General features: G+C 51.9%; 1 protein-coding gene across 3 annotated transcripts in view; it reads left to right on the top strand.

Moving 5' to 3' along the window:
- Positions 1-12,843, top strand: part of PTPN1 (protein tyrosine phosphatase non-receptor type 1) — a 66,924-nt gene extending 54,081 nt beyond the window's left edge. For 2 of the 3 annotated variants that reach the window (XM_032878982.1, XM_032878984.1), the window contains exons 5-10: positions 2,391-2,528; positions 5,535-5,744; positions 6,164-6,325; positions 6,699-6,922; positions 9,327-9,498; positions 9,947-12,843. In XM_032878982.1, coding sequence (XP_032734873.1) covers positions 2,391-2,528; positions 5,535-5,744; positions 6,164-6,325; positions 6,699-6,922; positions 9,327-9,498; positions 9,947-10,093 — 1,053 coding nt within the window. In that variant the 3' untranslated portion in view covers positions 10,094-12,843. The remainder of the gene's footprint in view (positions 1-2,390; positions 2,529-5,534; positions 5,745-6,163; positions 6,326-6,698; positions 6,923-9,326; positions 9,499-9,946) is intronic. The other variant, XM_032878983.1, reaches the window with a different exon arrangement.
- The last annotated feature ends 1,358 nt before the right edge of the window (positions 12,844-14,201 follow it).

Raw genomic sequence — 14,201 nt, 5'->3', positions numbered from 1 at the left:
TTGCGCGGTAGCAGAGTTCCTGAGTCTTTACCACATCACAGAGACTTACTGGGCTTTAGATTTGCTTTTGAAAGTGAGTGTTTGCTGTGTGGAGGTGAGCTGTAGAAGACTCCTTCCCTGCCCATGAGACCTGAAAGCACCGGCCTCTCCTCTGAGATACGCACCGTCCTGCGTTTCTGCTTCTCTGTGTGTGGTGTTGGGGACACGTTCCAGCACATGGGGCGCCGAACCCACCAGGGCAGTCTCTCTGCCTCTGGGGTCTTCAGGAATTGCACAGGTCTGATTACGGAAGTGTGGGAAGACGAGCATCCTTGAAGTGTCTTCCCCGGTCCCCCTTTCAGCTGCCCCACCCCTTTGGGTCCACAGAGGACCTTGCCGGGTTACTGCTGCTTCCATGTCCTGAGTGGCAGAATTGCTCTGATGCTGGCAGGTTGGTCCTGTTCCAGGGGTTCATTTGGCCACTTCTCTTCGGTGTTCGGAGGGGATGTGGATGAAACCGGCTCAGTCTTTCCAACAGGCCCAGTCTGGTGTCTCTCAGTTTGCTGCTTCTTTTTCTCTTGTTTTTTTGGGCGGTGCAGCTTCATTAGAGCAGGACTGATGGGCCTTCCTGATTCTATCCGCACTCTGCTCGGGAGCCTCCTGGCCCTCCCCTGCCCAGGTGACACTGCGGATCCCGAGCCTGCCCCCAGAGTCACTGTGGCCTGGTCTTCCCTTGGCCCTGCTCCCTGTTCCTCTGAGACTGACTTCTGGGCCGTCACTGCCTAGGAAATCCTAGTCACCCCTCCAGGCACGCCTCTGTCAGAGGCCACTGTTTTTTTTGTTTTGTTTTGTTTTTTTAAGATTTTAAAAGAGCGTGAGGTGGGGGGTGGAGAGTGGAGGGAGAGGGAGAAACAGACTCCCTGCTGAGCAGGGAGCCAGATGTGGGGCTCCATCCCAGGACCCTGGGATCATGACAGAGGCCTCTCCTTCCATAGGGTTTTCTCTCATCTCTTGCATGTAGCTTCCGCTGGCCTGGAACCTTCGCCTCTTCTGAATTCCCACAGCACATCCATAGTGTTTACTCCCGCTATGCCCCCTTGTCACTGATCTGCACCTCTGGTCTCTTCTAACCAGCAGAGGCTGGGCCTGGAGGGGCCTCCTCCACCTGCCCTGGCATTTCAGGTGGCTCATCCTGCAACTCAGAGGAGGTGCGGGGGGCGGGGGGCAGTCCGCATTCAGGTGCAGTGGGCGTGGATTTGTACCATTTCCTGAAGAGCTGGCTGCACACACTGATAATTTCATGTGATGGAAATCATCGTGTCTTTGGGGTTCCCTCTGTCTAGGCACATTGTCCGACCCTCTGGCTTATAGACCTTACAACTTAGCCCCCATCTGCCTGCTGTTTTGGTTCACAGCATCACCATCACCAAACAGAAAGGTATAGTATAGAAACGTGACTCAAAGTACACCACTAAATTTGAGTCAAACTTTCTTTCTTAAAACTCTTAAGTGATGGGCACTTAGGTGGCTCAGTTGCTTGGGTGACTGCCTTTGGCTCAGGTCATGATCTGGGAGTCACTGGATTGAGTCCCACATCAGGCTCCCAGACTCCGTGGGGAGTCTGCTTCTCCCTCTGACCTTCTCCCTTCTCATGTTCTGTCTCACTCTCATTCTCTCTCAAATGAAAAAATAAAAAATCTTAAAAAAAAATAAAATAAACCAGCTCTTAAGTGAAACCAAATCTTTGGGAGTTTGCTGGCTTGAAGAAAAAGTGAATGAGCTATGTTTAAATGAAGACCATCGAATAGTTCCTGGAATTATTAAACTAGAAAATCAAAAGAAGGATTTTCTGGTACTGAGCCAAACCAGAATGAAAGGGTGGGATGGGGCAGCAGGCGACCCTAAGCCTTGGAGGAGCCCCTGTCTACGCCTTCTCTGAATATTCAGTTACAGCCCTCCAGCCTGCACAGGTGTCCCACAGTCTCCTCCAGACTTGGTTCCGTTCCCCCAGGTAAGTGGTCTGCATTGGGCCAATAGCACCAATCCGGTTCTCGGTGATCTTCAAAATGGCTACAGAAAGTACTCTGTGAGAGACTAAAGCTGTGGCACAGTCTGGCTTCACCTCATAGACAGCCTGGAAAGCCAGACCCCCGAAGCCTATCCTTGTGTAGGGAGAACCAGGGAGCAGCTGTGTTTGGAGGTCCAAGCCCTCTCTGCCCAGCCAGCCCTGGGTCTCCACCGCACCCCCCATCTCCCTCAGAGGCAGGCCGGTTATGCTGATGGTGACATCCAAGGTCAGAAAACCCCCAGTTTACCTTTGGGTTGTCCTGAAGCTCCTGGAAGGAACTCTCTACCTCCCTTCGAGGGAAAACAGTCCATTGCTTATAGTAATTCATCATTTTCTCTCCTAGTTAAAATGTGCTCAGTACTGGCCACAAAAAGAAGAGAAAGAAATGATCTTTGAAGACACAAATTTGAAATTAACCTTGATCTCTGAAGATATTAAGTCATATTACACAGTACGGCAGCTGGAATTGGAAAACCTTACAGTGAGTATGGCATGTACTCCGTCCTTCCCACGGCCGCTGCTTGAGATGTCTTTCCGCCTGGGTGCTATTACCTAATGCCACTTTTTCTGAGTTTTGTACACTCTGACCAAGATGTGGTCTTAGCCCTGTGGGAAGCAGAGCTTACCCGCTTACCTACCAGGGGAGCTGGGGGCGGTGTGTGGTGGTGAGTCTGGGAAGGGGGGGAGGTCCTCAGGCCCTCCTCCACAGAGCTCTCTCCCTGAACTGTAACACTAGTTCATCATAGTCTCTAGGGAAAAGGGAGTTTCTCGGCTAAAACTTCTCACTGTTCCTGTCTTTGCAACTGCCATGGAACTGATGTGGTGGCCGCAGGTCACATAGTGGCCACTGCCTTGTTTCTTGTCCACAGTCTCTTTAGCTTGAATCGAGGGAAGAAGGGCCCTTCTGGGGCTGACTCCCAAGTCACTAGTGTACATTTTCTAAGTGAGGTTTTGGGCTTATTTGTCTTGGCTGCTGGCTCTCCTCAGAAGGTGGTCTTGGAACAGATCAAGGCACAGGGCTAAGCAGCAGCACCACAGAAGGCCCTACCCACAGGGATTCTAAATAATTTTCCAGAAGCCATCACTCGGAGGACCCTGCACCAGGATGGGCAGCTCCGGGGGACAGCCTCGGCCGTGGCGGTCAGCCACTCCCTTCCAGCCCACTCGCGGGGCTGGACTCCCGGCCCCGCCGTCTCAGACTGTCAGACGTGGAGTGAAGGGCATCACTTCTCACCATGGCTCAGTTTCACTCTCTTCTAGATGGGGGTTTTGTAAGGGTTCAGACGGCACGAAGCACGGTTAAGTGTTAGAACAGCACCTGGCTCAGCCCCTGCCGGGGTCAGCACGTTCTGTGGGGTTGAAGTGACGGGATTAGCCAGGGTGGTCCCCACCCAGATCGGAGGGATGGCGGGAGCAGTGCCAGCTTGGATGGGGGCTAGCTGGGGGGCTGCCCATGACTTCAGCTCACATGTTCGTGTTCAGCTGACTGCATTCCAGTCCCCTGCCTCCTGTTGTTGCATAACTGACTGGAGTAAGAGCTAGAACGTAGTGCGGGCTGCCATAAGCAGAGCAAAGTAAGTGGCGTGGCTTTTTGTGGAATGCAGCGACACGGCTCCTGAGCATGACAGCCCGGGCCTTCCGCAGCCCCCCAAGCCTCGGGGGCTCTGGTTTACCGAGGGCTTCGACGGAGCATTTTCAGGACTAACAGCAGCCGCGTGTTGGAATGTGCCTGGAGGATCATGTCGTAGACGTTCTTTTTCATGCTTTTTAAAATGTGCAAGCCCTGACATCAAGAGGGACTTCTGGCAAACCCTTGAGAAAATGTTTCCCGCTTGTTGAGGGAAATGGAATTCGGACGGAGCAAGAGGGGCTCGTGATGTCAGCTCAGTGGGGCGCCTGCAGCAGCGCGGAGGTTTTGGTGTTGGGAAAGGCTGTTTGCTCTAACAGACCTTGTTCTTAAAAATTCTTTTCTCAGGCGTGGATCTGTTCAAGCACAGGTTTAAAGCAAATTCCTTGAGAAAGAGGTGGGCAGCTGTGAGGGAGGGTGTCAGCGGGAGCTACTCCACACCTTTTTAATGATTAAAGAAGGAACTTGCTGTTAGTATATTTTCTTCTTACTCCTTTTTTAAAATCTATTTTTAAGTGTTTTTCTTTCCCTGAAAAATAGAAAGGGCATCTCTCATTTTAAGCCATACAAGGAGACCATTTTCGAGGGAGGAAAAAATGGCCTTACTTAGGGTGGTTCTAGAAAAGACCCTCATGTCGCCTGCAGAGTGTCCCAGTTCCACAGAAGGGCCTCTGTGTGTCACCGCTGGTGCGGGTTCCGTACGAGCATTCTTTGCTGATGTTAGGTCATTGGTGTTGATTGTAAACTCTTTCACAAGTTTTCATCGCACCAGGCCCCGGGAGGCTGTTAGAACTGAAGCTGTAAGCTCCGGGAAGGTAAGGGCAGTGTCCTTACCTTATCCTGCTGGGCATGGTGGCTGGCGTGGCAGGCATGTTGTGGACATTTTGCTAAGGGTGGGGAGGCTTTGTTGGTCCACAGGCCTCTGGACTCTTCATAGGTTTAGAGGGAGGAGCGGGGCTGGAAATGGCACTGGAGGCCATTCTTCATTCTGTTCCACTGGGAGCAGACGGGGCCAGGGGGAGAAACAGGTGGGGACAAGGTTCAGGGCCCTTGTTTCAGAAGCGCCTGCAGCGGACTCTGAACAGGAGCTCCGGAGTCAGGCACACTTCGATTTTTAACTCCTGTCTCCTCACTTCATGGAGGGTTGGCCTCCAAGCCTCAGTATCCTGGTCGAGAAAATGGGAATCCAGGAATCCAGGCCTTGAAGGATTCAAGCGAGAATTCGCATCAGTGAACTGATGTGCACCGCCCTGGGACGCTGCGGGGCCGGCGGGGTTGGTGGTGTTGACGCCCTCCTCCTCAGCTGTTTATTGACCATAGCTGTCAGCTGCCAGCCCTTGGAGCCTGGCCGGGTTACTTTTTTCTATAAAATGACAGTCCTCTGAGACTTCCAGGTAGTCGTGTCAAGCCCTGCGTTACCCAGAGCTGGAGCCACACCCATGCGGTGACGATTTTTTTACTCTTCCGTGGGAAACCCTACAGTGCTTTAGGACAGGGTTGCCGTTGGGTGGCCACACAGCGTCATTGCGATTTGTGGGGTAGAGAGAAATCACTTGTAACCATGAAGACAGCAGGGGGATGGGGCACCGGAGGAGAGATGTGGACGAGAACGTTCCATGCTAAAGGAGGGGAAGTCGAGGCGGGAGCAGCCTCCAGGCCCAGTGTCGGGACCCCCCAGTGCTTGGTACATCTTGGCTGACTGAGCAGACAGAAGGAACTCTGAGAAGGGAAGCTGCTCTTCCAGTTAGATGCGGTGGGGGTGGGGTACACTTCGTGCTTACTTGAAAGCCGTGATTTCTGTACAGATGATTCTCTTGGAGAATCTTTTTTCTTAGAGAATTTCTTTTTTCTTTCTTTTAGTCTCAGGAAACTCGAGAGATCTTACATTTCCACTATACTACGTGGCCTGACTTTGGAGTCCCCGAATCGCCAGCTTCATTCCTGAACTTTCTTTTTAAAGTTCGTGAGTCGGGGTCACTGAGCACGGAGCACGGCCCTGTCGTGGTGCACTGCAGTGCGGGCATCGGCAGGTCGGGGACCTTCTGTCTGGCCGACACCTGCCTCTTGCTGGTAAGGAGGCCCCTGAAGGCCCCGGGAAGAGAAGGGAACCCATCTTAGGGGGCCCCCGCTGGTCCCTGTGGCCTGCCCCAAGCTTTTCTGTCATTGTCTCTGCAGTAAACTAGCCAGGATCTTTAATTTTTAACAATTGTCCTCCTATGACAGTAGCTCTAAGCTAAGTAGCTTTGTTGGGAGGGATGTTCTTAAGTGGAATGTGGAATTGGGAAGGTCCAGAGACTCCCTTTCTCTTATTCTTTCCCCCGTGCTCCTGTGGTCCTGATTTTGCTGCACTTTCACACATTTGCTAGAATTCTGCCTCCCCGCTGTGATTTTTCCTGAGCAGAAACCGGAGGACGCCTCCGGAACGTTGAAAATCACATTGTACTTGGGAGTTGGGGCTGACTGAATGGTGTCTCCTCTCTGGCTTTCAGATGGACAAGAGGAAAGACCCTTCTTCTGTCGACATCAAGAAAGTTCTGTTAGAAATGCGCAAGTTTCGGATGGGGCTGATCCAGACAGCAGACCAGCTCCGTTTCTCTTACCTAGCTGTGATCGAAGGTGCCAAATTCATCATGGGAGACGCTTCAGTGCAGGTAAGCCTCGCTTCTGCTCACATCCTCGTATGTCGATTTTGAATTTTTGTCTCTGAAGGAGGCTGTCAGTTGTAAAAGTTCAAATACTCTACCATGGCTCAGAAGAAATAGCTGTCTTCCTTGGCGAAATAGCTAGAAGGTTGTGAAAGTGCTCACTGCGATCCGATTTCTGCTGTGGACACACTGACGTAGAGAACATGGATAGGGAGAATAGACTTTATTTTCAAAAGATTTCATCTTCCACGTATACGTATCTGTAGCCCCAGGAAGCAGAGAGAGCCCCTCACCTCTGCTCACTCTAAAGGGGAGCAGATTTCCTGACAGATCAGCCCACCGTGAATGCTAACGGGGCTTTCTCTGCTGCTTTCCCTAGGAGCAATGGAAGGAGCTTTCCCATGAGGACCTGGAGCCCCCACCCGAACACGTCCCCCCTCCTCCCCGGCCCCCCAAACGCATCCTGGAGCCACACAATGGGAAGTGCAAGGAATTCTTCCCCAACCACCAGTGGGTAAAGGACGAAACCGGGGAGGATAGAGAAGACTGCTCTATCAAGGAAGAAACCAGAAGCCCTCTAAACGTCCCTTGTGGTGTGGAAAGGTAAGCCCGAATGGGCCTGGCTTATTGGGGGTGAGGGGGACTGACCTTCTGATCCAGAAACACATTGATATTGAAACCCTGAGGACCCAGCCTCCTCTTGGCAAGCATCGCCTCTGTGTCTTTGGGGAATGGGACCCCTGGACCAGCACCACTCCTCCCCTCGCTGTAGGAGCCAGGAGCATTTGACGCTGCCGCAGGTTGGCCGCTGTCCCCCATGCCCTCGGGTACCTACTTCGGTGGGGCTCTAGCACCACCTTGTGGTGCCTGTTGGAATCCTGCATCTGGGTAAGCAGTTCCACCCAGAGATGACCTAGCCCTGCCCTTGGCTTCTAGCCAGTCCTGAAACGTACTATCCAGGTTAGACCATGTACTTTCGGCCCCCAGATTGGTCCTTCTGGGAATTTAACCTTTTGTGTAGTTTTGATTAACGTAATGCCATTTAGCAAAGGTTATTGAACACATACTGATGCATGTGAAATACTGAGATCACTGGAACATGGCCCCTGGTCTGTATTCTAAACCATCTTGTTGGGGCGGGGACAGTGGATTATGGATGGGACCCTGTGGACAATAAGGAGATGGAAGTGTATGCTGTGGTGGTCAGCCATCAAGAAGATACCCTGCCTTCCCAGGGTGCTCAAGGAGGGCCTACATGAGGCATGGAAGCATGGAGAAGGAATGGGTGTGAGCCTGAGCCTCAGCCTATGGAGACAGTGCCCTTGTTCCTGCTTCCTGGATGAGTGCATGCTTTGGCCCAGCATTTGTACACATCTAGAAATTTGGTTTGCAACACTGCAAACAGGTGTCCAAAGAGATCTGTAGGGGGAGGTGTTCATTACGGCATCATTGAGAACAGTGACAAGAGACAAGCTGATTGTATATGTAGGGATTAGGTAACTCGTGCTTTCTCCTTACTTTGGGATACTTTGGAGCTGTTAAAGGACACAGTCAGAAATGCACTAATGCAGCTAGACGTTAGAATAACAATACTGAAGTGAGCAGCTTAGACATGGCGTGTCCCTGAGTGGTCCTCTAGCTAAACTCATCATCAGAATATTACCTGGGCGCCTTGCCAAATGCTGAGTGCCAGGCCCCAGTGCTGACGCGTGCACCTAAGTCAGCAGGGTCCTTCATGTGACTGGGTCCCTATCACAGCCCCATTACCTCTGGGACTTGTCCAGTGGGGCCTCCCAGAACAGGTGCTGTGCAATGTGCTCGGCAGTAGCTCCGTGACAGTCTGCCCAGGAGACCGTGCCTGGCTTCCCAGGGCCTCTGGTGACATTCTCAGGGCGTGCCAGTGTGCTTCATCTGAGGGCCTGCCAAGAGTTGAGAGTGAGTGAGGTGAGAGCTGGCACGTGACTGGTGTCCAGTCTGTCATGTGTTCTGTTCTGTATTCGCTGAGACTGGAGGGGAGAGGGGGTGCTTTTCAGTGTGTGTGTGTGTGTGTGTGTGTGTGTGAAGGTGGCAAGGAGGGGAGTGTGGATCTGGGAAGCCAAAAGCCGGAGAGTTCCAGGAAAAAATGGGGTTATGCCAAGAACATCGGTGCCTCTGGACACCAGTGGGGACCCACGTGCACACAGGCCTCAGCCCTGCAGCTGGGGCCCCACCATGGGGAGCAGAAAAGCAGGTGCTTTGTGCCACCTCCGGGGGAGGTAATGCCTCAGGGGTCCTGCCCACTACACACGATGCTGCTGGGGTAGAAAAGCTGTGGAGATGCATGTGAGAAGCAGGACATCTTGTGGTCAGGTCTTCTGTCGGGTGGCAAGGGCAGGGGGAGAAGGAAAGGCCTGGGGGAGGTGGCAAAGAGAGGAAGGGCCTCTGTTGGCCTCTCCTGAGATAGGCCTGGAAGAACACCGTTCACATCGTCCCCGCACGGGGGCGCTCTGGCTTGCCACCAGGAGGGCAGCCGGTCTGTACACAGGAGGCCTGAGAAACGGTCCTACTGGCGGGGTCTGAGCGATGCTGGGGCCTCAAGCTGGGGACAGGGCAGGCTGAGGGGCAGAGGGAATACGTGATGTCCTCACATCAACAGCAGCAAAGACTCCTATGCAGGGGCCCGGGGAGAGAGAGAGAGCATGTGGGCCGCACCATTGCCCTCCCTGAACTGAAGGGGAACATTCTCCAAGCAAACCCAGGGGAAATTACCACCTAGCTTTGCACCAGCGCCTGTATTTCTCAGCAGAGTCTCACCCACCCTCCATCACCAAGGAGTCCACGGGGCTCCAGAACCATACCCTGGCTGTGGCGGCCGTCTGGGTCTCTGGGGCGGGGTGGGGGGGGTGTGTGCGACAGGAGGGCTTCGGGTTAGTATCCGTGTTCCCAAGGTCTTGGCAGTTCCCAATAGCATCCCCGCTGTTGTTTTCCCCAGAGTGAGTAACCCGTCTCTGTGCATCTCCTTCCTCAGCACGAGTCCAGACACTGAAGTCAGAAGGCGGGCCGTGGGGGCAGGTCCTGCCCAGGGGGAGCCCTCGCCACCCAAGGAGAAGCAGGACCCGGCGCTGACTCCCTGGAAGCCCTTCCTGGTCAACATGTGCATGGCCACAGTCCTCACGGCCGGCGCGTACCTCTGCTACAGGGTATGTTTTCACTGACGGACGTGCTGGCAAGACCGTGGGTACAGAAAGCACTGGCCGACAGCCCAGCGTTAGCATTCAGTGCTGTGGAAGGATCTGAGCCAGTCTCAGAAGAAACAGAGCAAAGGTTTTTAAAGGCTGGAACTGTGAAGGGCTAGCAAGAGAGAATTGAGGATTGATGCACTGGGGTTTTAAGGAGCCCTGTGATCCCAAGAATATATAAGAGTCTAATCTCAGGGCCTTAACCTATTCAGGAGTAAGTAGAGAAAATGCCAAATATGTGTCTCTCTCTCTCTCTCTCTTTTTTTTTTGTTACTGTTGTTTGTTTTTGAAAAAAAAAATAATAGAATTACAACACATTGTTGTTTTTAACCTTTATAAAAAGCAGCTTTTGTTATTTCTGGAAAAAAAAAAGAGACTAGGCACTTACGAAACTTCCTTGTACCCTTAGGTGGTGTCAGCAGATACACAGTTTATATTGGATTTCCCAGGGAAAGATTTCCCGTGCTTTTACGAATGTAAACTCCTTTGGAGAAGAGGGTTTAAGGGTTCAGGGCGCCGTCTTGCTCAGTCGCTTCCTCTGCTGTGCGCACGCTGAGCTGGGACAGCGCCTCTGAGCTTTCCCATTTTTAGAAGAGAAACAACAGAAGGCCATCTCTAGAAAACAAAGCCCGGCTTCTGCTTTTGCTCAGGGTGTCCCCACCGGTTTCCCATTGCTCATTTCTCCATCCGTCCCTTCTCGCTCCGGCCATCTGGGTCAGGCCCCGCCCTCCTCACCCCACCTCCACAAACGGGGTTCCCTCAGGCCCCTGCCTCAGGGTCTGAGGTCACAGCAGGGTGGCCACCAGCTTCTCACCCTGCATTTGAGGTCCCGAAGGAACAGTTTCCACTTCCTTCGGAATAGAAATGCTGTTGCAGTAGAAATCCACACACGAGATGCGTGTCGCTTTTAATGTGCGGGGAAGACGGAGGTTTAGCCTCAGAACTCTGGTCATGGAAATCACTTCACAGGACTTTTTAAAAATCATTTTTAAAATATTTTGTCTTTTTTGCAAGCGACCATCTTTGAGTACATCGGATGGTTTAGCAATGTGTAAACAATGTTTTCCCTGGGGGTGATTTTTGGGGAGGCGGGCTGTCCTAAAAGAGAAACGAACCCCCTTCGCTGGAGGCTGGGGAGGCCGGGGTAGTGCGTGAGTCTGCCGCTCTGCGGGGGTGGGTCCGGGCTCATCTGAAAATGTTTGGTTTCATTCCAGTTCCTGTTCAGCAGCAGCACATAATCTGACCCACCTCCACTCCACCTCCACCCCACTGTCCGCCTCCGCTGCTAGAGCCCGTGCGCGCCTGGCAGGCAGGCCGTGGTCGGTAAGGGCCGAGGACAGCGTAGCCAGCCGGGACCTGGACGGACGTTTGTTCTGCACTAAAACCACCCTCCCCGGGCTGTTGGTTCTCACTCCCTTTGACTCTGTTTCCCTTCCCTTTCCTTCGAGTATCCAATCCACTACCCATTTTTTGAGGAGAGCAAAGGAGAGTCCAGTGCTGGTGGCCTGTGCAAGTCGCGAGGCCCACCCTGCCGCGTGCTCCCCCTTGGTGTGGCCCAGTGCAGCCCGGGGAGGCAGCACCCAGTGTCCTCCTCCCTCGACCTCCACGGACAGCATGCGCAGTGAGCCTCTCCACTCCATATTTATTTTTTTGTTTTTGTCTTTTTTTCCCAAAGGCATCCATAGTGCACTAGCATTTTCTTAAACCCATAATGTATTAAAAATTTTTGATGTCAGCCTTGCATCAAGGGCTTTATCAAAAAGTACAATAATAAACCCTCAGGTAGTGCTGGGAACATAAGACTTTGCCATGAGCCCGCTGCATGAGACCAGTACTAGGAAGGTGGACGGTTGTAAGCAGTCGTTATTTCGTGACATTGTGGGTAACGCGAGAAGAGGTTTGGCATATGTTTATAGAACATGGGATAATATATACTGAACACTTGGATATTTAAGATACATGACATGAGATGACTTTGTCCCAGTTATCCCCTCCCGGTTATCTGCTAGAACCTTGTTCTCGATCACTGCTTTCCCTGTGTGTATTAGAATGCATGTTCGATCGTCTCGTGCCCCGATCAGATACCATGTGCTTGAAACACTTAGCTCTCTGCTTATTAATGTGCCCCCATGTACAAGTCCAATCTACCTTTGCATGATCTGATCATTACATGGCTGTGGTTCCTAAGACTTGCTGAAATCCGCCATTCAGCAGTGGAGTGATGTTTTCCAGTAACAGATATTTGCCGAATTCCTGGCATGACACTCTGGTGACTTCCTGGTGAGGCCCGGCCTGGCCTTGTCCAGCCGGGGCCCACTGTAACTCAGACATTCCAAGGGTATGGGAAGCCGTAGTCACACCTCACGCTCTGGACATATAGGCAAGCAGGGTCCCCCCTAACACCCTGGGGATCAGCCTCCATGGTCAGAAGTTCACACTCCTTTCGAGCAGACTGTGATTTGGAACCAAGGCAACTGTTGGAAACCACACGCCTGAAGCAATCTGGGTGACAGTCCCTCGGAGTCCGCCTGCCACCGTCCCGTTCTGGGGGCCTTGCTGAGAGCCACGTCTGCCCCTGCCCTTGAACCCTGGGGACTGATGGTGCTCATGACTCTTCCTGCAAGGGAGCTTAAGACCTCCACATTAAGTGGCTTTTTTAACAAGAAAAACAAAACAAAAAACAAGGCAGCTGTAGCTCACAAGCTGCTCTTTTGCCAGCATTTTCACATTTTGCCTTTCCCCACGTTAGAAGCCCGTGCAGAGAAACTTTGCGGCGGGAACATTCGAGGCATCGCTCCGCAGAGCCTTGGTGAGGTGTGGGTGAGGCTGAGGTGCCAGGCTGGAGGCGTTTTTGAGTTGGGCTTGTTTGTTTTTTGAGGTCCTATATATGTATGTAGTAGTTTGGGTGTGTATATACAGTAGCATTTCAAAATGGATATACTGGTTTAACCTCCTATCCTTGGAAAACAGATGGCTCTCCATCTTGTTACACGTATGTTAGAGAAGTAGCGAGCTGCTCTGCTATATGCCTTAAGCCAATATTTACTCATCTGGTCATTATTTTTTACAATGGCCATGGAATAAACCGTTTTTACAAAAATAAAAACACACAAAAAAAGCGAGGTGTTTCGGTATAATACCTTTTCAGGTGTGTGTATACATGGCTGCATGATGGGGGGTGGGGGGCGCGCGTCTCAGGGTCTTCTGTGACCTCACAGAACTGTCAAACTGTACAGATTTCCAACTTGCCATATAAATGATGGGTTTGCATTTTAGTTGCAACAATAAAAATTTTTTTCTAAAGAACATGGATTTGGGGTGCCTCCCATGCCTTTGTTTCATGGGCCTAAAGGAGGACGGGTACCTCCTGTTTCTTGCCGCCGCCGCCAGAAAGCAGGTGCTGTCGCTCAGGTGGCCGAGGGTTACTGTGGCCTCCTGGGGTTGTGCTCACCTTTGAGCTGGGGAACCATTCCCTTCCCGGTGAGTTTATGTGACACTTCCGGCGTCAACCCAGCTTCTTGGACGACGACAGAACCTACCTTCTGAATGCCCAGGGCCTTGGGCTACCTTAGCAAACCACCCAGACTGCTTGGAGGGCTGCTCAGAACGCGTCCTCCTCAGTATCTCTGTCGAGCCGTGCTTGATGGAGAAGTGACGAGATAGAAAATTCACCTAGTCCTTCCCTGTATGCCGTTACATCTTCTCTAAAGTGATTGGTTGACATCTTGTTCTGAAATAATTTCAGATTTATAGAGTGTTGCAAAAACAGTACCAAGAGTTCCCTATGCCCTTCAGGTGGTGTGATTGGCCGCTTGGGCCTCCTGGCAGGATTCGCAGAACTGGGGAGTAAACGCAGACTGTGGTCATGTAACCTTAGAACGCCCGCAGAGGACTGTGGCCAGGGGAAGGTGGTGTCACACCCATTGTCACTTCAGTCTTTGTTTCAGATACAAAAATGGCATCTAAGCTTTCAGGAAGTGGTGGAATGCCAGTGTGGGGGGAAGAAAAATGGCTGAATTCGTAACCGGCACAGAAATCAGATGAGGCCAAGGGCTAGACAAGGAGGGGCCGTGCTGCTTGGTGTCTGTGTAGGAGCAGGCCCTCGGGGAGGCTTTGCGAACACGGGGAGTACCGAAGGCACAGAGAGCGCCTTCGGGAAGGGGTTGGGGGGCCACTTTGTCCCTCCCCGGGAGGTTTGGGGAAACAGCCACCGCTCTCTGCTTTTTCCAGGTAAAGGGAAGCACCCATACAAATCATTTTAATCAAAATTTCAGAAAATCGAACCTAAGGGCAAGGCAAATAAATACTAAATTCAACCGAAAAGCACAGAACATATACAGGAAGTTTACGTGAGAAGCCTTCAGTCAGAGTCCCCAGTGCCACTGTCAGGAGTCGCATTCATCCCCCAGGCTGTCTCTACGGCTCAGCACAAAAACAGCTCAGGGCATCTTTGAGGTTTTTTAATAGATTTAAATAGGAAACTAATTTTCTATAAACATGTTCTTCGGTGAAATCTTTTTTCAAACCAGTTTATGGCTTCCAAAACGGTTTATTAACTGTCTAACCCTATTAAAGGCCTCACGTTGACTTGCTTCAAGAGTTCTGTTCCCTGATGATGGGAGAGGTCAAGGTGGAAGCTCTTCCTGACACGACGCTCAGGGTTT

This window comes from Lontra canadensis, unplaced genomic scaffold (genome assembly GCF_010015895.1).
Source record: "Lontra canadensis isolate GAN:19392208 unplaced genomic scaffold, GSC_riverotter_1.0 scaffold65, whole genome shotgun sequence".
NCBI lineage: Eukaryota > Metazoa > Chordata > Mammalia > Carnivora > Mustelidae > Lontra > Lontra canadensis.
This window is presented reverse-complemented; position numbering and strand designations above follow the sequence as displayed.